Source organism: Balearica regulorum, chromosome 2 (genome assembly GCF_011004875.1).
Source record: "Balearica regulorum gibbericeps isolate bBalReg1 chromosome 2, bBalReg1.pri, whole genome shotgun sequence".
NCBI lineage: Eukaryota > Metazoa > Chordata > Aves > Gruiformes > Gruidae > Balearica > Balearica regulorum.
This window is the reverse complement of record NC_046185.1, coordinates 121,127,591-121,150,594: the sequence shown is the minus strand read 5'-3', so window position 1 is coordinate 121,150,594 and position 23,004 is coordinate 121,127,591. Positions and strand designations below refer to the sequence as shown.

Below are 23,004 nucleotides of genomic sequence, written 5' to 3'. Positions count from 1 at the left end.
CCCCCTGCTGCGGGCAGGGACACCCTCCACTAGACCATGTTGCCCAAAGCCTCATCCAACCTGGCCTTAAACACTTCCAGGGAGGGGGCATCCACAACCTCTCTGGGCAACCTGTTCCAGTGCCTCACCACCCTCACAGTCAAGAATTTCTTTCTAACATCTTATCTAAATCGACCCTGCTTCAGCTTCAACCCATTACCCCTTGTCCTGTCACTACACTCCCTGATAAACAGTCCCTCACCATCTTTCCTGTAAGTCCCCTTCAGGTACTGGTAAGCCGCAATTAGATCTCCCCGGAGCCGCCTTTTCTCCAGGCTGAACAACCCCAACTCTCTCAGCCTGTCCTCATAGAAGAGGTGCTCCAGCCCTCTGATCAGCTTCATGGCCTTCCTCTGGACTCGCTCCAACAGCTCCATGTCTCTCCTGTACTGGGGAGCCCAGTACAGTACTGCCCAGAGCTGCACACAGTACTCCAGGTGGGGTCTCACAAGAGCGGAGTAGAGGGGCAGGATCACCTCCCTCGACCTGCTGGTCACGCCTCTTTTGATGCAGCCCAGGACACGGTTGGCTTTCTGGGCTGTTCTCTAGTTCTACATATTCATCTAAGAGAAATACCGGTAACAAGGTCATTTGAATTCAAAATGTTAAGGTCCCTTCCAGGCTAAATTAGTCTATGATTCTGTAATCATCTATGGGTATCTAGATCTAAAATATTAGCAGAAAGCTGTGTAATTAGTCTGATTTTTTCCAAGGGATGACTCCCAAAACTTAGGAAGGTCTGTCATCCAGTGACTCAGTACAGACTCAGCCCTGAAGAACACCTGCAATCTCATCCCTGCTCAGAAAGCCTTCTTATGGTTTAAGTCACTTCACTGATATGCTTTATTTATGCTATTAATATAGTGCATATAATAAAATATTTAAGCACTTCTGAGGGGAGGTTGGAAGTAAATGTAACACTAATAAAACTGTAGAAAAAAAAATACGCTTTAGAAGGGCTGATATTATGTTGGCTAATCATGATGTCAGAAATGAAACTGAAACGGCTAGAAAAAAATTAAGGTACCATTCCTGAACATTACTGTGATTGTCTTCCTTCAGTTATCAGTGGAGAGGGAAAAAACCCAACAAAGTGCTGCTCAGATCTGTATTTGCTTTAAAGCAGGTTTGATACAAAATTCAAGGTAATATAGGAACAAGGTCAGATAAGGATATTAAAATCAAATACTTCTTGACAGATTGGGATCCACCTGTCTCTCATCATCTGAGATGAAATAGCCATTCTCAAATGGATGAAACAATTTAGCCCCTTTTTGGAAATCACTAAGAAGCAATGGGAGACTCCAAATGAAAAGGAGATTCACGTCACCTCTCTAAAAAGAAACCCTTAAAAAAAAAGAGTCTCACTGAAATGTCTCTGGTAGACATTTCTGTCTCTCCATGAGATAAGTAGGGACAGCAGAGCAGAAGCTGGGATGAAAAGCACTGGAAAGCCAAAAACAAAGCAGGAAAATAATTTTGGCTCAGCAGAAAAGAACTTGAAAGTATGAGCAAAGAAACTGCCTGCTGCTTGACTGCTGTGTTCAGGGTAACAGGACTTGGCACATTTTGTTAAAAAAATAAAAAATAAAAAAAGACTTCATCAGAAACCCTCCTGAGTTCTGAAACAAATACCCCTCTCTAAGATGCTTAAGTGTAGCGTGGGTCAACGAGAACAACTTTTCATTAATTGCAATGCACTGCAGATGGGTCATAAGGTAGAAAGAAAGCAGAAAGCAAGCTAGTCACCATTTTATTTCAGGCCAGTTTTTTTAATTGGGGCAGAGAAGATGGAGAGGAAAATAAGCTGATAGGCTTCTTTTCCAGCTACTACTACCTCTTTTTTAATAGATAAAATCACTGAGGCCTAGAACAGGAAAAGGCACTATGGAATTATTACTACCATGGCAATGCCACATGAAAAATTGATTCTCAAGGAGGAGAAGCTTTAGGCAGCTTGTTCAGCCTGTAAGAAAACAAAGTGGAATATAAAAGAACTCATGTATTAAGCTGCTTTTATAAATTCCAAGCGCAAGTAATTTCAAAATAACAATCTGTTCATATTAATTGAATAGAAGTATTCATACTCAGATATAGTTATGTTTCTCTCTAGTAAGAAATGACAGTAAATGTAACATGCAGTTGTTCCTTGCAGTGCTGTAACATTCATTTTAATAACACTGTAGGTGAAAACAGTATTTGATCACAAATCCAATGGCAGTGTAACTTCTCAAGTACTATTCCAAATTTACGAGGTATTTTAAAATTCCCAGAATACACTCGAGATACTTAATTTACAAAATATACCAGAAAATTAAAATGACTAATCAGAGGTCCCTTTTCATACATGACAGCTGGGAAGTGCAGATCTTGTCTATATGAAATGTATTCCTCCAAAATACACTTTTCTACAAACTGCGAGGGGGCTTGAATCAGCACCTGAACAGCAAAGATGCTGACTACGTACAGCCTGTCCCCCAGGAACGTCACCCTGAGCTCGCCGCTATCCAGTCTCCTTGCACAGGAACAGGACTTTTTTAGATGAAATAGTCTGGCAAAACTGTCAGAGATTCAAATTGTTTCAGCTGAACGAAGCAGAAAGTTTTGGTGAAAAAAGTTGGGATGAAAACCATGACAAACTTTGTTTGGCCCTTTGTATTTATGCTGGTTTTGGGAGATGTATGTTAAGCATAAAGATGGTATGAGCTGAGAAATAGCTGAAAAAGGGAGCGAACACGGTGCTATCCTGAGGCCCTCCTTCAGCACAGCATTGTGTTGGCATAAATAGGCTGTTCGCTAAGTGCTCTTGTGGGATTGCTACTGTAGGACTCTCTTGCGGACTTGCACAGATATTTCTCTCTCTCTAGAACGTCAAGTGGAAACACACATCTAGAAGTCACAAAAGGATCCTGCATCACTCATTTTGTGCAAGCTTTCCTAAAAGAAATAGGACAGTATTTTTGTAAAATGATCAATAATTCTGCATGTTTTTGACAAGTAAAACTTGCACAATGATGAGATATTGTTAGCAATGGATATCCTGTAAGTAGCATAAATTGATGGACAGATAAAATATGGAAGGTGAAGGAAGGAGGTCTTTCTTGGCAACTATTAACAGAATAGTGTTATCAAATGTGCATCTTTTCATTTCTCTCTCTTCTGGCAAACAAATAAGGGAAGTTTTCAGTACTAAAAATATGCCTATGTTTTGCAGAATTCACTGGACTCTCTAGCGTTCAGGGTTGTGAGGGATCACTGCATCTGCAGCTGCATATCCTACATCCAAAATATCATAAGCAGAACTGATTCCAGTACCAGACTCTGCTACTGCAGTACTCCCTGAAACACAAATATTAAAAAACCCCAAATTAACCACAGACAAACCTCTGCATGCCTTTTAAGATGAAAGAGTGCTTAAAAGTAATATCCTGTACAGAAAACACTCGGCTTTACAGAAAACCTCAGCTATTTACCTATAAAGGCATGCTCACCTATACAAGCTTAACAAAGGAGTATCTTCCTTTGGCTTATTCCTCTTCCCCAAACTTCATGTTTACTTCCTAAGCTCCTTCGAATATCTGTCTTATAACTGATCTTGATCTTAAACTCAGTGGCAAGTCTGTCCCTGTGCACACAGCAACTGCAGTTACATAGCGGTGCTCAGAATGATGTGCTGCTTTCTGTAGGAAGGCAGAAAATTAACAGCCACAGAAATCAGCACAAGAAGTTGTATATTGGCTCAAAGACAGATCAGGCCCTTATTCCTGTATCATTAAAGAACTCAAATGTCAACAACTTTACAAGTACATGCTTAATGCTCTGAACAGCCAGGAAAATGGGAGCAAGTCAGCCTAGGAGAGCATTCAGTGAACATTATGTTACCAGGATCCTGTATTTTACTATTGCAGGTCACCTTAAAGCTATGTAGTGTTGAGGATTTAAAGCTCTTAAGGAGATTAAGGGTTCAAGTGCTGTGAACAAACAAATTTAGGCTACTAAAATCACAATTCTAAATTTTAAAATGTGTATGAGATGATTAAAAGTATGAGTTAGTGATTTTTAATTATTTTGTGCAAGTTTTACATATTCATAAGTCTGCTTAGAGAAGCACATACTGCATTCTGATGAGGAATGCCATTATCTCACACAGCTTCAGTATAGCACAAGACAAGGTTTCAGGGACAGGACGTAAAATAGCATTGCAGCGTCTCACAGTTTCAAACGTCCATAGTATCACTGGGGGCTGATACTATCACAACCTCAATTCTAACCACACATGGCACCTTCTGCTGCTCAGCTCTGGCCCATCCACTCTGCTTCACCTCTGCCCTCCTCAGGGCTGGCAGAGTTTGATCTGCTTGAATTCCCTCTACCCAGACTGGCAGAGGGACTGGTCAGAGCCAGGCCATGCTTCTGCTTCCCCTATCTGAGCCAGCCTCTGCCAAGCATCAGAGCCAGGGTCATAGAATCATAGAATGGTTTGGGTTGGAAGGGACCTCAAAGATCATCTAGTTCCAACCCCCCTGCTGCAGGCAGGGACACCCTCCACTAGACCACGTTGCCCAAAGCCCCATCCAACCTGGCCTTGGACACTTCCAGGGAGGGGGCCTCCACAACTTCTCTGGGCAACCTGTTCCAGTGCCTCACCACCCTCACAGTAAAGAATTTCTTCCTAATATCTAATCTAAATCTACTCTCCTTCAGTTTAAAGCCATTACGCCTCATCCTATCACTATATGCCCTTGTAAAAAGTCCTCCAGCTTTCTTGTAGGCCCCCTTCAGATACTGGAAGTCCTGAAAGGGTCATCCAGGACTCCCAGGAGTGGGACAAGGGATGGAGAAAGGACTAAACTGTGGCAGAGGGATCCCATACTCAAAAGAAAGTGGGAAGTTGTTTAGGTTTTCTCACTATGCCCAGGACAACTGCAAGGTGACAACAGGCAAGTTTTTTACTCCCACATTTTAGCCTAGTCATGAGTTGAAGACTCATTTTTGGCACAACTCTAACAAAGTACTTTCAATATTTTGAAGAGCACAAGTCTGAAACACTGTTGTCTGTCTAAGAGGAATCATGACTGCCTAATGTGAGTAGCCTCCTTTTTCATTAGCCTGTAAAAATAAGCCTGCCTTTCCAGACATCTAGTCATCAGATTTTCAGATGTTTTGTTTGTAACTAGAAATGGATTCATTAAAAACCAGAAATAGCTGATATCAAACAGGGATTCTGTTGAAGGGTAGTATTTTTCTGAAAAATGTATAAGCTAATGTATACAAAAAAGAAATGCAGCAGAGGGATGTGCATGTGTAACCAGGGTCAGGGTGAATATTTGAAGGCATCCAGCAGAATTCCCTATGCTCTTCTACAGCTGCCATAGAAAAGCAAAGAACTAGCCTGGTTTACCTACGTGTTTATACACAGCAAACTGAACACACTTCAGCTCTAAATAATCCATTTACCTTTCACCTTTTCATGACGTTGTACTGGAGGAGAAGAAACCTCGCACCATGACCCACTAGCAGTACCTGCATAACCTTGCTGTGAATATGCACAATGTCTCAAATAATTAAGACCTAACCATTTAGATCTTTTTCAGATGAAAATCAACACTTAAGTTTCACCTTGAAAGCTACAAGCCCAGTGATGCAACAGCATTCACCATAAGAAAATTAAGTACATGACATCCATATTGTCTTTCTGTCAGATGTTAGGGAGTACTCAGAGAAAGACTATATAAGGCAAGGAAAAATACATTCATCTTTATTTCACCATATTCTCCCAGTTACTGGCAGTCAACAACTTGACACTCTCCTAAAGCTGGAGAGAACGTCTGATATATCTTGTCAATAGCCAGCCAAGGCAATAATAATTCATTAATTTCTCTAGTCCCATTTTTAGCATATTTACAGTTTTTGGCTGCCCAACGTCCTTTGACAACATGTCCCACAATTTAACTGTGCTGTATGGAAACAGAACTTCCTTTGTTTTAAGCACTGTGCCTGGTCATGGTGCCTATCAAGTTCATGTACCCTGAGGACAAATAATCAAACCATTCTCTCATCATTTCCCCCATGTCATTCATGACTTCAGAGATACCTCTATAAGATTATCTTTCTTTCCAGTCTGAATTCAGTCTCTCTGCAGAAGGAAGTCTTCCCATGCTTCTGGTCATTTTTTGTTGACTTGCTTTGTATCTTAGTGCCAATCATTAGCAGTAAGATCCTTTTGTAACATTTTGACGTCAAAACATTTCCAGATGATTCTGTCACCTAAAAATGTTGTCACCCTATTTTTCTGTTTCTCCAGGCCACTCATGACTATCCTAAACAATATCTGGTCCCAGCAGAGATAATCAGAAACCCTTCTAATAACTTTCTCCATTTCTTCCCATCTTTTGTTTCTTTTCTTTTCTCCCAGGAAAAGCTGTCAAGAGAAACTATGTCACTTAATACACATGTAACTGCATTCTACACAAATGTATGAATGGACTCAGCATTTACTTTCTTCAGGGACCCAATACAATGGTCTAGTCTCTTGGCTCCTGCAGTTACTTAATTTCCATTAAAACTGATACTCACTCTTCAGATCTCTGAGATGCTGTTCTGTAAAATCCTGTGTTATCAGTTTAAGAGATGGATATGAATGACAGAACTCGTCCTACTGTTGTTGTCATTGTTTAAGAGCTATCACTAAATCCCTGTCTGTCCAGTACTCCCCCTCTACTGCTGAAACACTTGTTAAGTATTGGCAAGAGTGTGGAAAAGTGTGTGAGGTTAAACAGATCTTTCTGGCACCCCATAAGGAGATTTCCTAGTATAGAAAAGAAAGTGGGATCAGTAAATCTTAGAATTTCTCAGAAATAAAATAAATGAGGAGACTCAATAGGAACTCTGAGCTAACAACACAATGGTCAACAATGTAATAGGTGATTAGTAGATCTGAACAAACCTTAGGCAACTGATATCTAAAGAGTTGTCTAAGAGATCAAGCGCTGATGCTGTTCCTGTTCCAATGTTGTAATTTCAGACCAAGGCAATTCAGAGTGTAGAGGGCAGGCCAGCCATAGCATTTTTATGATCTCTTCTGCAAGCAGACTAGAAGACTCAACAGTCTGTAATACTTGTAATATTGAGAAATAATTTCTAACGTTCCTTGCCTTCTCTTTCACTTAAGGATTTACAGACAATCCATGCACTGTTCAGAATGGGAAATATTAGTATGTTTGTGATAGGAAAAGATACCTTTGTTAATCTCAGGCAAAGCAGACACAATGGCTGTCGTACTCAGGACATGAATCTGCTCTACGGGCACAGAGAAGTCGTACCTCCAAAACACCTTGCACATCCTTCAAGGTGTTCAGCAGCAGCAGCAACGAACTGGCTATGTTAAGTTAGCAGCCGCTTTGAACAATCCTGTTGAGCCAGACTTCTATGAATACTGGTGTGGCAATACCCACACGAAAGGGGGAAAGGATTGCTGCACTGCAGCTGGCCAGAGTCAGTGAGGAGCCCTGAGGAGCGTAACAGCTGGGGCTGCTCTACTGACAGCTCAGAGCAGAGGAGGACAAGAGGACACCTTCCTCCCGGGCTTCCTAAAAATACACTGGCGGCATTGCTCTTGGTGAGCAGACCATTAAAATAACTCCAGTGTCCCTAGTGAATGAGCAAGTCTTGATTTCTGACTGACTGAGGGAGACAAGTTTTATCCCAACACTGAATCCTGCCCAAAACTTAGAGCTAGCGGTGGCCAACCCTATGGCAAAACTTCCCTGGCATGTTTTAGCAGCTCTAACACACAAACGGAACAACAACTATCCACAAACACACAGAAGTCTCTGATCCCAAGAGCCTTGGTTTCTTCTAGTACTACCACGAGGAGGGCTGTCATCAGCTAAATGTTTTTTCTGGCGAGTACTGCAGAGCATAGCTTTTGAGCATTTTCAAAATCATTTGGAGATCCAACACACATGATAAACATGCTTAATTTAGATTTGGTAAGGCAGATAAAACACAGCTCCGTTCATTATGTAAAGTGCATATACATACCATGTATGTACATGTATGTACACATTACAAAATGTGTATGCCATCTAGCTGGGAGGAAACATGTTTTTGGCAAAGAGAAAATGCACATCTAAATAATTTTAACAGAACATGTGGTAGGTGACATCACTGTGTATGGAAGGACCAAATCCATATTTCCAGTGTGAGACAAAGTTCACACTTTTCGAGTGACCCCTATGTACTGAGACATCTTCTAAAATATTAAAGTTTAGACACACTTAATAGCTATTTCCATCCCAGTGCTGCCTAGAGTATCACAAACATTAATTTATAATTAGGTCCCTGCAGATACTTACTGTAATTTTTTTAAGCAAATATATTATTTTGCCTTAAATTTGACTCTGCTAAGTTCCCTGAGAATACTACAATTTAAAATACACATGTTTTATTATCTGCAATGTGTAACCATTTTTGCGTGGCAGTATGTTAGCATATAAACTATAAAGACATGATTTATGAGTTGAATTTTAAGGTAAGCTTTCCATTTAAATAGTAAAAATATATCGTTCATAGCAAAGAATACATACATTACAAGATTTAACAACAAGACAAGAATTTCCATGACTGTGTAATTTTCAATTTACACAGTAAAAAAGGTATCTGAAAAGAAACCAAGGGTCTTTATAAGTTGGTTATATGTCAGCCAATGTGAGGTTTTGCTACTTTATGAGAATCGGAAATGAGATTGTCTGGAAATTGCCTTCACTATTCTTTCCAGTCTCAACTGAAAGAAATGAAAAAAGAATATGAAAAACTGGCTACACTTTCATTTTCTCTCATTTTTAATATCATGAGATACTGTAAGTCACGGTGCAAAATGTCCTGTAGACACAAAGGTATGAGACTGAAGGATTTTCTTTAAGATATGTGACATTTTAAAACTCTCTCACTACAGCATTCAGCTGCTTTACAGGGTTACAGCTAAGCCTTAATCCTGATCTGTTCTAGTGAAAGTAGAGCTTCATTTTATTCTTTTAATTCAAAATGGTAGCACTGGTTTCTAAACTTCTACAGTAAGCAGCTCTGCAGCTAATACTGGGGTCTGTAGGGTGTTCAGTGCATTATCAAGACAGTGATCTGAAAATTGGGAAGACTGTAGTGGTCATTTAATTCATCAGCGTCCTCTGTGCCCCTCCCTCCAGCGTGGAACTGATCCGCATTACCAGGTCTTTACTTTGTCTCATTTTAAACGGTCCCAGGGCTGGGATTTAGTACTTTATCAGTTATTGCCCAGTGAAGGAACCAGACATCTCTGATTTGGATTATACTCAGCAACACTTATAGGAGCCTCTGTTTCATTTCAGGGGATTAAAACTCACTTCCAAAGACAGCTCAAGAGAGGCGAGAGAGAGCCCTTCAAAACATTTCTCATATCGGAGACTTGCATAGCAAAGCTGAGGAAGGCTGTATTTATTTGTCTTGGGATGGAACCATGGAGGCAGTAAACAACTGGAAGAAAGCTCACAATAAATGCAATGTACAAATTATTTGGAAGCAATCCTCTCTTATTTGCCAATGAGAAAGAGAGAAAACACTCCTCAGATCCCCTAATCCAGACAAACAAATTCATATACAACATTTTTGTTTGTATGTTGTCCTCTCTTTGCCTTTGTTTCACACAATGAATGTTCCTTGCAATGTTAGGGGGAAGTTTCTTCAGTTCTGCCCCAGGACTCAAGGAACTGGGGGCTCTGGCAAGGAATGGGAAGTAAAAATCTCCTTTTACAGGGTGAACTCTGAAATTATGGAGGGGAGGAAGACTCCTGTCTCTTGCTACCCTGCCCATTTTCATATGTAACAGCTTTTCAGCCTTCTACCACCACTTTTAGCAGCAGCCCAAACCCTTAGAGATCTATCAGTTCTCTTCTTTTTAACCACGTATATCAGATGATCTCTCCCTTATGCAATCCACTTGCACCCCTAATTGTTAGGACAACACTTGTCATTTAGATAGCTCTTTCATCTTCAAAGCACTTCCCAAACATCAATTAACCCAAATCTAGATTAATTAATCTGACAATTAATTTGCTATATATCTAGCAGTTGCAATAATGGAGAACAAACTAGTGCCTGTTAAAGTCATCAGAATGAGTTTCCTTGACTCTAACAAAACTGGGATCAAGCTCATTTCTTGAGTCTATTTCTCTCTTAAACCTTCACTGCAATCTGGTATTTTCTTCCCCGACATCTTTAACTGCTTTATCATGAATACAGCCAAGGAAAGGGGAGAGAGAAAAGGGAATCTGTGAGCTGAGATCACACACAGCAGGACTTAATCAGTTTTGTTTTAAGGATGATCTTAAATCTTGCACCCCACCTGCACAGAGTTTATGAAGATTGATCGGATCAGTCCTTGACATGCTCAGATAAATCAGAGTTCCAAACACACTGCTGCGATTAATGAATTCAGGAGGCAGTCATATTATAAACTGATTGCTAAATTATAGATTAACCCAGACTGACAAAACAGGGTGAGTAGTTGCAGCAACTTCCCCACAATCACTGTAGACCTTGTGAAGTAGGCCACTTGAGTTTTTAATAATCAGCGTAGTGCCTGCAACCACAGGCACGTAGAGAGAATAAGGGAAATATGAGAGAGAAAGCAGGAGAAACATTTAAGAATTGTAGTATTCTAATGAATCATTTACTGGAAAAGTAGTTCCAATGCCATTTACGCAAGGAGGTCTCAGAAATTGGCTTTTACAGTGTGCCATTTACTTTAATTTTATAATAATCCTCAAAGTCTCAGAAGACTGTTTTAAAACTCCTTCTCTGGTTAAGCAGTACACACTTACACAAATCTTTCTATTAGCTTATTAAATATACACCATATACGAATATTTAAGCCTAATTTTTTTGTGTTTCTTTAGGCCACCAAGAAGGAGTTTTTTATTATCTAAAATTATCAGCTGCACAGTCAATTTTACAAGAATTTATCTGGAAATTCACAGCATGATAACATCTTTGAAATGATTAATAAATAAATACTATTCAGATTATAAAGAAAGATCTGCACCCCCCAAGAGTGAAGCAATTATTCTGAAGATCCCGGGAAAATGCCCTGACCTAATGAAAAAGTCATTTGAAGGCATCTTTTGATTCATATTAAAGACACGTAAAGGTTGAGTCCCGCCTTTCTTGTTGTTGAAGACTTTCCACAAGAAGGACTCCGTATGCAAATACCTCTACAGCAACATCAGCGTAAGCAAGCAGGGAATGATTGGCTCCACTGGCATTAATTTTGTGAGTAAATTGAACCGGGAAGTGTAGAACTGCGTAGTTAATCAGGTCTGACTGAAATCACCCAATCAAGTAAATAAACAGCAAGTCTAGCCTATGTTGTAATTGGTTCTTGATGCCAGTCTCTTTCTATGTGGAATTAAAAGCCCAAATAAAACAGCAACAACAAATGAGTCTTACCTTATGGAACAGTGTGAAATCCTTCAGTTCATGCTTTTCTAATCATCATTTGACACTGCTTAAATTGCCCTGTGTGCTACATGCCTTTTTAAATCCTGCACAAATTATTGCTGTTGACCATAAACCATATCTTTCCGCATTAGTGCTTCAAACACCTAAGACAGCTAAACTGTGAAAGAATAAAAGCACTAATGGATTTGTCTGAATGTATTACTGCTTGTCTTGTAAGCTTTACTTGGCCTTCTTCACAGGTTCTGCTCAGTTACTTTCATCACTGGCTTTCAGAGATACTGAGGGCTTATTGAAGGATTACAGTTTATAATATACCTGTATAAGCAGAGCTGTAGTCAAGTATTAAAGGTCACTGAAAGCTTATTGATTTAGAGAACATTGCAGTAATAACTCAGGGAATATTAAAATAACCACTGCTATTTGCTTTTCCTTAACTCAGAATGGAGCAGCCAATACACTTACAGACCTCTAAGAAGCTTTTTTCCCTAATGATCCATCATTTTGCATGAAAAATTCAACACTTGGAAGAAATCAGAAGGAAACATGGTTACAACTAAATGAGGAAGACCCAACCTTCTACCCCTCAAAATGCCGTAACAGACCCTGGGGAAGTGATTAAGCTTTAAATAAAGTGATTGCCTGTTTCCATCCAGCATAACATCAAAATCTTTCTTGTAGGCTGTGGAGCTTCTTCTATTAATATTGTAAGCAAGGATCACATTATATAACAGTATCAACAAGGCAGAAGAGGCACCGCTTAGATTATTAATTTAAGCAAAGTGTAGACTTCTCAAGAAGATCTTACTAACAACGATCTACCAAAATGTAGGATATTCCTGGCCTATGAAAATTCACATCGGAAAGGCCAATGTATTGCTATTTATAAAGGTTTTAGTACTGAAATGAACTGAAAATCACATACCCTTTAAACTCCTGGATGCATCTCACTAGCACTACAGCATCATAGATATACAGGGGGCCTACAAGCATATGCAGAAAGAGCCCTCAGCAGAAAACCAAGCATGTAATCCTGTGCTAAGACAGAGCTACTCCAAAAGATCAGATGGACAGAGCCAAGGAAGTCAACTGGACAGAAGAGAGAATGGGAAAGAATGGCAGAACCAGGTTTTGACCTCATTAGAAGTGTACAATAAGAGGCAACCTTCTCATGGTTACCCAAAGGTAAGCAATCATTTCTCTACAGTAATGTCTCAGGGTTTCACGCTGCAGAGACATTCATACACACAGAGGCCTTATTACCTGATGTATGTCATAGCCCTGGTAACCAGAGCTGTGGGTCCCACTCATCACTAACTGTACATGCATAAACGTCACCAGGATCATCATCTGTAATCTGGGCTAGGCAGGGATGAAACAGCAAACAAACGGACAACAATGATACAGTTGCAACATACAGATTTTTGAAAGGTAGAAAAATATCTAATGGACATTATTTTTTTGAAAATTTCCCCTATGTGGGTGGAAGATGGAAAGGACTTTCTATATAGATATGACAGATGCTTCCCCCTCTCCTCGCAGCTTCTTTTATTACTTCATCTGCAGCAATGTTTTTCTTCCAGGTCTTTTTGCCTCTTTTCTTACTTTTTCCTTATGAACAGAATTTCTTTCAGTGAGGCTCTCTGTATAAACCTCAGCAGAAGATATTCTTACTCTATGCCATGTGCACTGTTTGGTCTGTGCCTCTACAGCACCTTTTCAGGTGTTTATTTCCCAAGTATTACAATATCTAATACCTAAACAAAAAACCCATTATTTTTCAGTGTACATTATGAGGACTCCTCTAGAAAAAGGGGAACCCTACAACTATTAGAATCAATGGACAGTAGATGATCCCTACCAGAAGATATTCACAATGCAAGCCTGTATGTCAGATAAACCTTGGATGAAGGCAACATACCTCACATGCTGAAACCAAACCTGAATGTCAAAGTTCCACAATTTACAGGACCTTCAGTGTAGCAGACTAGGATAAAAAATGCTCTCAGAAGGATTATATCCCTCAGATTTGTCCATAATGACTGTTGTGAACTGAATCACTTTACGCATTAGAAAAGCTATGCACTACTTTTGGATCAAAGAGGTGTTTGGTTTACTTCAACGCATACACAAATTGTCTGTACTGTTAGCGTTAAAAGAAGTTATGACCGGCACTGAAGTGTGACCAGACTTCTCAGATTGTTTCAATGTCTGGGAAGAAAAGCTCAGTAGGTTCATAAATCTAATATATCTTTTTCATAATAAAACCTAGAGCAGCAATAATTGCAATAAAGTTTTACAAGGCATCCTGAGAGGAATAAAAAAATAACTGCTCTCTGCACCACAGCTAAATAAAGCAAAATTAGATTTTTTTTTTTAAAAGACCATAAGGAATTCAAATTAACAGACTTTGTAAAGGATGCTAGCAAAAGACTTTTGAGGGAGACCCTAATTATTGGTTGCTTTGATTTTAGTGACCTTGCTTATCTTATCTTTCTAAACAGACATTTTAAACAATAAAGTTTCAAACACTGAGACAGTGTAAAGGCTGCTTTGGGTGGAAGACTTTACAAAGAACAAACTTCTGTAAGTTAAACCGAGTTGTTTTAGCGTATTTTTGCCATATTAATCCCCATTCCTCATAACACAAATCAGATCACTACGCTCAGGACCCATGCGATTTCAGTGGCAGAGATGAAAGGCCAAGACTTTGGACCTCCAAACAGCCTATGGAGGCAAGCCAAGGGCAGCGACGGCTGCAATGTGTCTGTTGCTGTTAAGAAGCCTCCCTCTATTTGCAGAATTTCCAAAAGCTGACATTTCCCTCCAAGCATTTCTGGTACCTCCTAAAGCCTTAACTTTGATTACGCCTCCCAGAGTATGTAAAAAAGAAACAGCAGGTATAGGTACAAAACTACGCAGCCTTATGCAATTACTGTTCACAGTGATCAGGCAATCCTGGTGAGAAGCTGCTGCTCAGCGAGGCAGCTGGAATACACTAAATCGCCCCACGTTAAATATGGCACAGGGAATTCTTCCAACACTTAGCAGTAACATATTGCTACGTACTTTATGAAGTGAAACAAAGCATCTAAAGTCAAATGTTCCAAAATACGGTAGAGTGAAGACTGGAATGCTTAGTCAATGTAAATCAAAGTATAAACTTTCATACAGTGCTAAACCCATCACAGACACTTCACCTCTCTAATGCTTATAATTTCCACTCTTCTGTCCTTGCTGCCATCAAATTCCTAATTTATAGTCCTCATAGAAAGCAAACAACAGTCATCTGACACGTACTATATGCTTTCTGTCAAACACAAGTGATTTCGGGGGCTGCTCTACCACAGCAGCCTTATCTTACATCCTCCAAAAGGTATAAAGGGCCTGAATTTTAAAGAAGCTTCAAGCTTTTTTCTTATTTTACAGCCACAATTTTAAAATATTTCTGCACGCATGAGTGATCTGGTGCAAATCTTACTACTTTTAGCTTTTCTGCAAACGTCTGAACTGAAGCCTCAGGCAAATACTGAGATTTCTAAATCAGGGCCTGCAAATGCTTGCATACACAGATATAGACATGTATTCTCAAAAAAAACCCAAAATCAAAAAAACCCAAAAGAACAAAAATATTCTGCAGAATCAAGACTATTTTGAAAACTGTCAATAGGGTCATAAGATCCATCTTGCCTTGGTTCTTTTCTTCACCCATTCCTTCACTGACTTTCCCCTCATCTTCTCTACAGGCATTCCTAAAGGACTATTCTTGTTCCTCTCTACTTCTCCTTCTTCACCCTATCTTTTGGCAGCAAAGTCAACTACTGTCTCTCTGCTCATAGCTCGAAGACCCCCTTTATTCCCAGACCCATTCTCTTCTGCCCAAGCTGAAATCTCAGCCTTTGTCAGCCTATGGGATGATACCCATTTCAATTTAAGCTACCTCAAGAAGCAGATCCTGTAAGGGCAGGCACAATTGCTCTAAGTGACTGTGAGATACAAGCTGGACTGGATAATCTGGGACCCTGTGCCCAGGAAGAGGCAGGGTGCAACCTTCTGTATCTGCTTGTGTGATATGCAACCTCAGAGAGGCTGCATAATGCAGATAATCTGTCACAGTACCTCTATTCTTCAGTCTCTCAGCATCTCACATTTTCAGTATACCATGTTCTTTAGCATTGCCTCCTTCAGCTCTGCCCCCTTTCACCTTCGCAGAATGCTACAGCAGCTACAGTACTCCCACCTGTTTTAACCAAGTCACCTCTGCATATATGTCCCACCAGTGGCTCACCCTTCTCTAGTACCTCAAAGAACTGCTCACCCTCCCTCTCCAAGCCTTTCATAACTCACTCCATTCAAAAGCAAAAGTTCAGCTCCCAGCTCTGCCTGAGCTGTGATGTGAGCTCATTGTCCAAACAAGCACCTTCTGTGCTTTTTCCAGTGCTTCCCTTTTGTAATGAAGTAGCAGCCCAGGCATCAGAGATGCCAATGGAGGCCCCAGCCATGGCAGTGCTCCTTGTCCTTGACTGTCCTTTGAGTCAGTTGTGTTACTACCTCTGGAGGGTAGCTGCTCTTTTTTTTTTTTTCTTTTCCTCTCCTGGAGATCTATATTGCCTACACAACACAGAGTAATTTGTTTGTCTTCTGTGTTTCAGGCAACTAACTTATAGATATTTAATCTACACAGGAATTTTATAAAATTGCAGCCTCCCAAGATAACAAAATCATTATCCTGACACTTCACATTACTGTCATGCTACACATGCTACAATAAATAACTCCTCTAGATTTCTTCATTTGCATTACAGATCCTCTTTAGCCAATAATGTTCATTTTTCTTGGAGTTTAAAATGGAGGCTGTTCTTTCCCTACACTTCATTCTCTATTTCATCTACTACTGCTCTGTTTCAATCCCATTGGACATGCCAGACACAACTGGTTTAACCATTTACCAACTAAGGGGTAAATGGAAAGATCTTTCACAACTGTTTCCCTGTACCACCTGAAGTGCTGAGCTTCCTTCCAACATCTTGGATGCACCTGTCATAAACACATTGGTCTGGCCTCCTAAGTATCCTGCGCTCCATCTACTTCATCTTTCACTTTCCTTGTGACATCTCATTGTTTTCTCAAACTTCCTCAATCTTTTGGTACTTCTTTTGCCCTTGGACTCATCTTGTTTGCCCAACAGTGCCACAAGGGACACAAACAATATATAAAGATAACCATTCATACCTGTGTCTTCCTCATGCATCCCCAATACCATACAAATGTATACATACAAACACTGTCTCGGTACCACTGTTGTTCTGTAACAACAGTGCTGATTTTGTGAAGTTCTAAATCACAGTCAGCATGACCAATATAAATCCAAGCATTCATAAGGCTCCTTTTTACCTTTTCCACCCATTTTTGGCACACATTGCAACATGTAGACACCAGGCATTTTATTTTTTCTACCTGCACAGCACATCCTGCAGTATGAAATGAGTGAAAAATGACAATACCGCTTCTGCAGGGTTGTGCAGCTATAATGATGAAAGAAGAAAGGTTTGCAGGGACAAGGAAAAATTTTTAGAAGACAATTTGGTATGGTAAGAAAAAAAAAAAAAGACAGACATACTTTTGGGTCCAATGTCTTTTCATCAGGTCCAAGAGGCTGAACAGACACTGGGGACAGTGCTCTTCATTTAACATTTTTTAATTTAGTATTAACCTTAAACCTAATTAGAAGATACGAACAATTGGATTCAGCCTTGATTTAACCCAAAGTAGCCACAAGAAGATGACTTTTTCTACACAAAACTCCAAGTTCCCAACCATAAGTCTTTCTGCTGACTACTAACACTGTCATTACTATGGCACACGTCTTTTTGTGGCCACCCCATTCTTCATATATAATATCAGATCTCATAATTCAGTGTTTCTTCTACAGAGGGTCTCCAGACATAAAAGTGAGGAAATAGCAGTTCCAATGGTGACAGGGCTGCCACTTCCCTTGAGTAGACTTCCACCAGTTAAATGATGCTGGGTTCAAATTATCCAACTGATTGGCAAAAACAGCCCCATCATTTTTTGAGGTTTCTGTAAGAGGTATAGAGAATAATCTACTGATTACAGTGGACTACCACTTCTCCACATCCTTAATTTGATTGTGGTAATCATAAAGCAGCTGTGTGATCATTTTTTCCATCAAAGAAGAGGGCACTGCAGAGTAGCAATCTTGAATTGAAAAAAGGAGACAAAGTTTTGTTTTCTATGAGTAAAACTACTCAAACAGTAAGAATGACTTCTGACCTTTAGCCTGCGGTCCTGGTCTCCACTGCAGAGAGAATTTACAGACACTTTAAAGGTCTTCCAGGCTGGATTTAAGTTATTCATCACAACCTACGAGTGAAAAGAAAGGAAGGGAACCCTTAACATTTGCACATCTCCAAACAGAATGCTAACAAGAGCCACAATTTTCCATACAGTACGTTCACCAGAAAGAGAAGAAAGCAGAGCTCAGCTGGAGCTTTGCAGAACAACATGCATGAGATATGTGCCCTTGAGCAACCTGCAGTTTGCAACACTCCTCCTCTGGAAAGCCCCAGAAAGCAGCACAGGTGGGAAATGGACCCATACACCCATACACAGATCATGCTACAGAGATTGCCCCAAGCACTGCTATGCCTCAGCAGGGGTGTAATTCACAAGGGAAAAGTTGTGGAATACATCCCTGAACTGGAAGCCATGGAAGAGATACAGAACTGGGCAATGGGGATGGGCAGCATCAGTTTACAGACATATGGTCTGCTTTGCCAGGAGGACTTTATGGGATCCATAACAGACAGGCTCATAACCCTGAATACCTGCCACAACTCTGCCCTGTATAGCTAAATGCTGCTTTTTAAGACAGTGCCAGTCATTACCATGGAAGCAGTAACGACACTGAGACATAGGAAACAAATGTAAAGCACCCAGACTACAAATCTCTTTAGTACCAGCAACCTGGGAGGAGGTGGAGAAGATGCAACATAGTATTAATGGGAAAATATGATACTGTCTGTAGCATGGTTTGGGCTAAATATAATATGCATAACTCCTGACCTTCAAACAGAGTATCTGCCTGTTCAATTAAACTTGGACCTTTGGCTTCAGTACTATCTTCCCTTACTCTCCTGTGCATAAGTCAAGACCTGATACCCATTAGTCAATAATTACACAAGAGATAGAAGTGTTTTTAAATGTGGGTGCTTGTGATACCCTTTGTGACATGGGAAGCATAAACTATTCCTCCTGACAGCCCACCTGTGTCCTTGGAAAATAAATCCAACCCTATTCCTTACCTCAGTCCTGTGAACAAGTTGTTGGGTTGCATCATCATTCATTCGGAAAATCTCCAGAAAAGGATCAGATTTGCTGAAAAAATCCTAAAATAAAATATAGGACAGGTTACTCTTGAGACTTCTTTTTCTTTGAGCTTTTCAGGCACTGGTTCTTCCCTGACTGCTAATGAAAAAGGAGAGCCAGTGTAGTTTTAGTGAGACCTCTTGATGTCTGTCAGTAATATTTCATTCTTGTCCTTGTTCCACAAGGATTTCCATGGCACTGCTGCTGTTCTCAGATTGACTATTCAGTCATGGCAGGCAGAACTGTAAAATGTTGTTTTACAGCCTTTTCCCTTCTTACACCCAGTCCAGATTCCTGAGCTTTAGCTCCTTCACCCACCTAGCTTGTTTCTGTCTTTCTCCATACTTGTTCGGTCTTCTGACATCAGTTTTATCATGCAAGGACCTTTGAAGCATATTCTACAGTGGGGTTGAATTTCACACTATTCACCCACCATCACAAAACAGAAGGTAATTGGCCAAGACATTGTGCTGCTACCAACTAACACAAGTACTGGCAAGATGGATCACAGAAGGTTAGAGAAGCAAGTTGTCTTTAGGATGTGATAACATGGCCCATGTTAAGATGGCAAGCAGAGCAGAGGAATGCAGAAAATTACTTGATACCTCTAAGTACAAGCAAGTCTGTGACAGACATCGAGGTTCACATACTCACTGCACCACAGAACACCTTCCCCTCGTCTTGCATCCAGCTAACAATCCTGAGTGTTCTTACACAAACCTAAATTAAGTTGCTTTCTATTGCGTTGCTGCAGTCTGGCCACAGCCTCTTTTGTTTCAACAACGTCTCATTTCTTCTGCACGTGCTGGGGGACAGAAGAGTAGCTGGGTGTTAGCCCTCCACTGCTGGAGGGGGAAAGCTGGCTAATTCAAATTTCTATCTGTGCAATGCTGCAAGAGCAAGATTAAAATGGACTCAGCCCATCTGCTGTAGTTTCAACTCCCTTCTTCATTTTCTTTGTCAAAAGGGCCACATGATTAACTTTATGCATATGAATATTATTATTTTCTATAGAGCATATCCAAAACCACAGTCCTCCACATCAGTTTGGGGAGGTGACGAATTCTGTTTCCTCTCCCGGTGTTTCTATAAAAGCATAAGTGTAAAAATGACTGTAATACACATCGTTCTACAATTTTCTCCTCACCAAATGCCCACCATACTTTTTTTACTAGCTGGATAGCTGTTGGGATGGGAACAGCTTTGGATAAGATGCTAGCCAAAGTCTGGGCACATCATTTTGGTCAAATTTGTCTTTAGGGCATATTTACAATTCCACAACTGCAAAACAAGCAAAGAAATCAGGGCTTTGAAAAGGGACACCAGAATTTGAATGTCTGGAGAAGGAAGTGAATCCCTAAGGACCACAAAGACTTGGGCAAGGCTCAAGCAGCCTAAAGTCTTTTCTATGCCCTAAAGATGACACCTATCAATGTTGTGTTCAGAGTGCTGTTCTGTGACTCATCTGTTTCTTTTCCTACTAGAGAAAAGACAACGGTATGTTTAGAAACTGATGCAAAACAGGTGCACGTGTTATTTGTTAAATCTTATCACATGGAGCTCTAAACAGCAAAGTCCTATGTTTGCCCATTATTTACAATTACAGGGTTAAAGGACATTTAATGTAAGAGGGTGTAGAACCAGCACAAAACCCAACAAAGTCTGTAACTTCAGAGTTACTCCTCAAGGCCCTGATGTAGATTTACTATCTGGACTCCATTCAGCACTTGAAACTGCTAGTAAATAGGGGGGCTTTGATGATCAAATTCTGCCAGATCACTACTGCATAGCAAAGAGAACAAGCAGAGAGTGAGGGTGCGGGTTTAATCATAGTGACACCAAAATCCAGAGTGCATAGGGTTAAAAAAGGCTGAGCTGCCTCTTCTCACACATAAGTATACTGCTTGAAGCTGAGTAAAAGCTTAATGTTAACAGATTCTTTATCAAACATAAGTTTGATAAGAAAAGTTATCTGGAAGAAAGCATGTCAAAATGATACACCCGAAGAATGCACCCTGAAGTGCAGAAAAATTCAGAAAGTAAACTAGGATTCCATGTAAGACTCAAAATACAGTGTCATTCCCAGCTGAGTATCTTGAAAGATGAAACAGCAAATCAGCACAAGGGAGGTAATTTTTAACATCTGTTTTTAACTACCAAGGCAATACCACCTAAAGGGAAAGATTTTGATGCCAGATGATAGCTTATATCACCCTTCCTTCAAGGCAAAACCAAAACCTAATTCCTTTCAGAATGAAGGTACAAACAAAAAATCCTTCAATATTGACGATGCTTCATAATAACTCGAAACTGATATGCTGAAGAAACATTTTATTTCATAGCTATTAACGTTTTCAAAGCTTTTTGGTTGTTGTGCTCAATCTAACAGCTTTGCATTATCTCACAAGAGCATCCTATGAGAGAAGAATAGCAACAATAAAGGTTTAATGTTTTGATATTTTACTAATGTTTAAATGATTAATGTAATGCATTTGCTAGTGATATAACACACATTGTTCTTTCAGTATGTGCAGCAGTTACACAGTAAGAACACAAGTACATGGCTTAAACTTTAAAAATTTAACTACCTCCGCTTCTGAGCACCTAGTTTGACATGTCTTTTAGTACATTAATTTTCTGAGCATGACACTTTAAAATTCAGGTTTGGGGGTCAAGTCAAAGGTCCCTCAGAAAAAGGCTGAAGTAGCCAAAAGACACTAATAATTTTGAAAATTCTTCATCAGCAAGACAGGGCATTTAAGGATTTTTTTTTTTTTTTTTTTTTTTTGTAAATATATAAAAAAGCAATATTAGCTTGTATTTTGTAGACATTTTCTGGAGAATCTTTCCCAAGCAATAACTGCCTCCCTCAGAACAGGAAAAGCAGTTTGCCTGCCTCAGCGCTCATAATTTATTATAGCTATCATAAAAACGTAGCTGCTTGTTATGGTAATTGTGACACAGCTATTAATGCAATAGAACCTTTCCAAAAGTTATTGTTCTACTGTGAAGTGTTCTCAGTGGATCTCTTGAAACAAAGATGTGCCATCTGAGCTGACTGGGCTTCAATAAAACATGAAAATGCAGTTATACCTTCCAAACAAGCACTGCAATAAAAAAATATACCCTGTATCTCTGCAAAGTCAGTTAACTAAAGGAAACTTTCATACCTGTGACTTTCCTACAATTTTTTACTGAATGTTTCAGCTACCCCTCCAGGAAAAATCGAGTCAGCTTTACTTGTTTTACAGCCTCCCTAAAACTCTTTATGTGGGGAGAGTAAAAAAAAAACAACAAACATATACTGCCTGTTAAATATACCAACGAATTTTGTTTAATTTGCCAAAAATGAGTTGTTCACACTTTTTTCCTTAGTGGAGGAAACTCATACAGTTAAGGACCACAATCTGGACTGTCTCAAATTTTCCTTTAAAGGGTAGAGGAAGAAAATTCTTGTCCATTTAAGATGGTTACTGATGGTAACAGATGGAAAGATTTTTTTTTATTATTTTTTTTTAATCCTTAAAGCACACCCAGAACCACCCCCCACCCTTCCTTTATCGCCAAGTTGTGAGACATCAGGATTCAACTTGTCTTCTGCCACCCTACAGCTGCCACTGCAGGAATCCCTGGGGTTACAAAGGTGATTCTGCGTAGCAGAACATGAACGATTGCTCCCACAGGCTTCCTCTGTCTTTCAGGAGACTCCAAGGCCAGTTCCAGCCCTCAGTTGCTTCTCTGATGTTACATCTCTACTCAGGTCTCCACTCCTCTGAGTAAGGAGAGGCATGCAAAATCATGCTTAAAGATTTTACAAGACAGGTTCTTCTCAATTCTCTGATGTTTTTTTCGGACCTTTATGTGACATTGGAGCACTTGTGCTTTTTCACCAATGGCTGAACCATGCAATTTAAGTAATTTCAAACCTTAACAGCAATAATTACTAATAGTGCCTTGCATCTACTGACATCAAAGTTCATTATAAGCCATACCAAAAGCCATAACTTTTTCTTAAAAACAAGGTAAGCCAAGGTTCAGCCAGGTTTAGAGCTATGGCTCTAGCTGGAGGAGACTGAAAGATTTCTT

At 39.9% G+C, this 23,004-nt stretch overlaps 1 protein-coding gene across 6 annotated transcripts in view; it reads right to left on the bottom strand.

The window, feature by feature from the left end:
- Window positions 1–23,004, bottom strand: part of CPNE4 (copine 4) — a 358,320-nt gene that overhangs the window by 76,462 nt on the left and 258,854 nt on the right. For all 6 annotated transcript variants that reach the window (XM_075745652.1, XM_075745650.1, XM_075745651.1 and 3 more), the window contains exons 6-7: window positions 18,855–18,938; window positions 17,824–17,913 (exon numbers count right to left, since the gene is read on the bottom strand). In XM_075745652.1, the coding sequence (XP_075601767.1) occupies window positions 17,824–17,913; window positions 18,855–18,938 (174 nt within the window). The remainder of the gene's footprint in view (window positions 1–17,823; window positions 17,914–18,854; window positions 18,939–23,004) is intronic.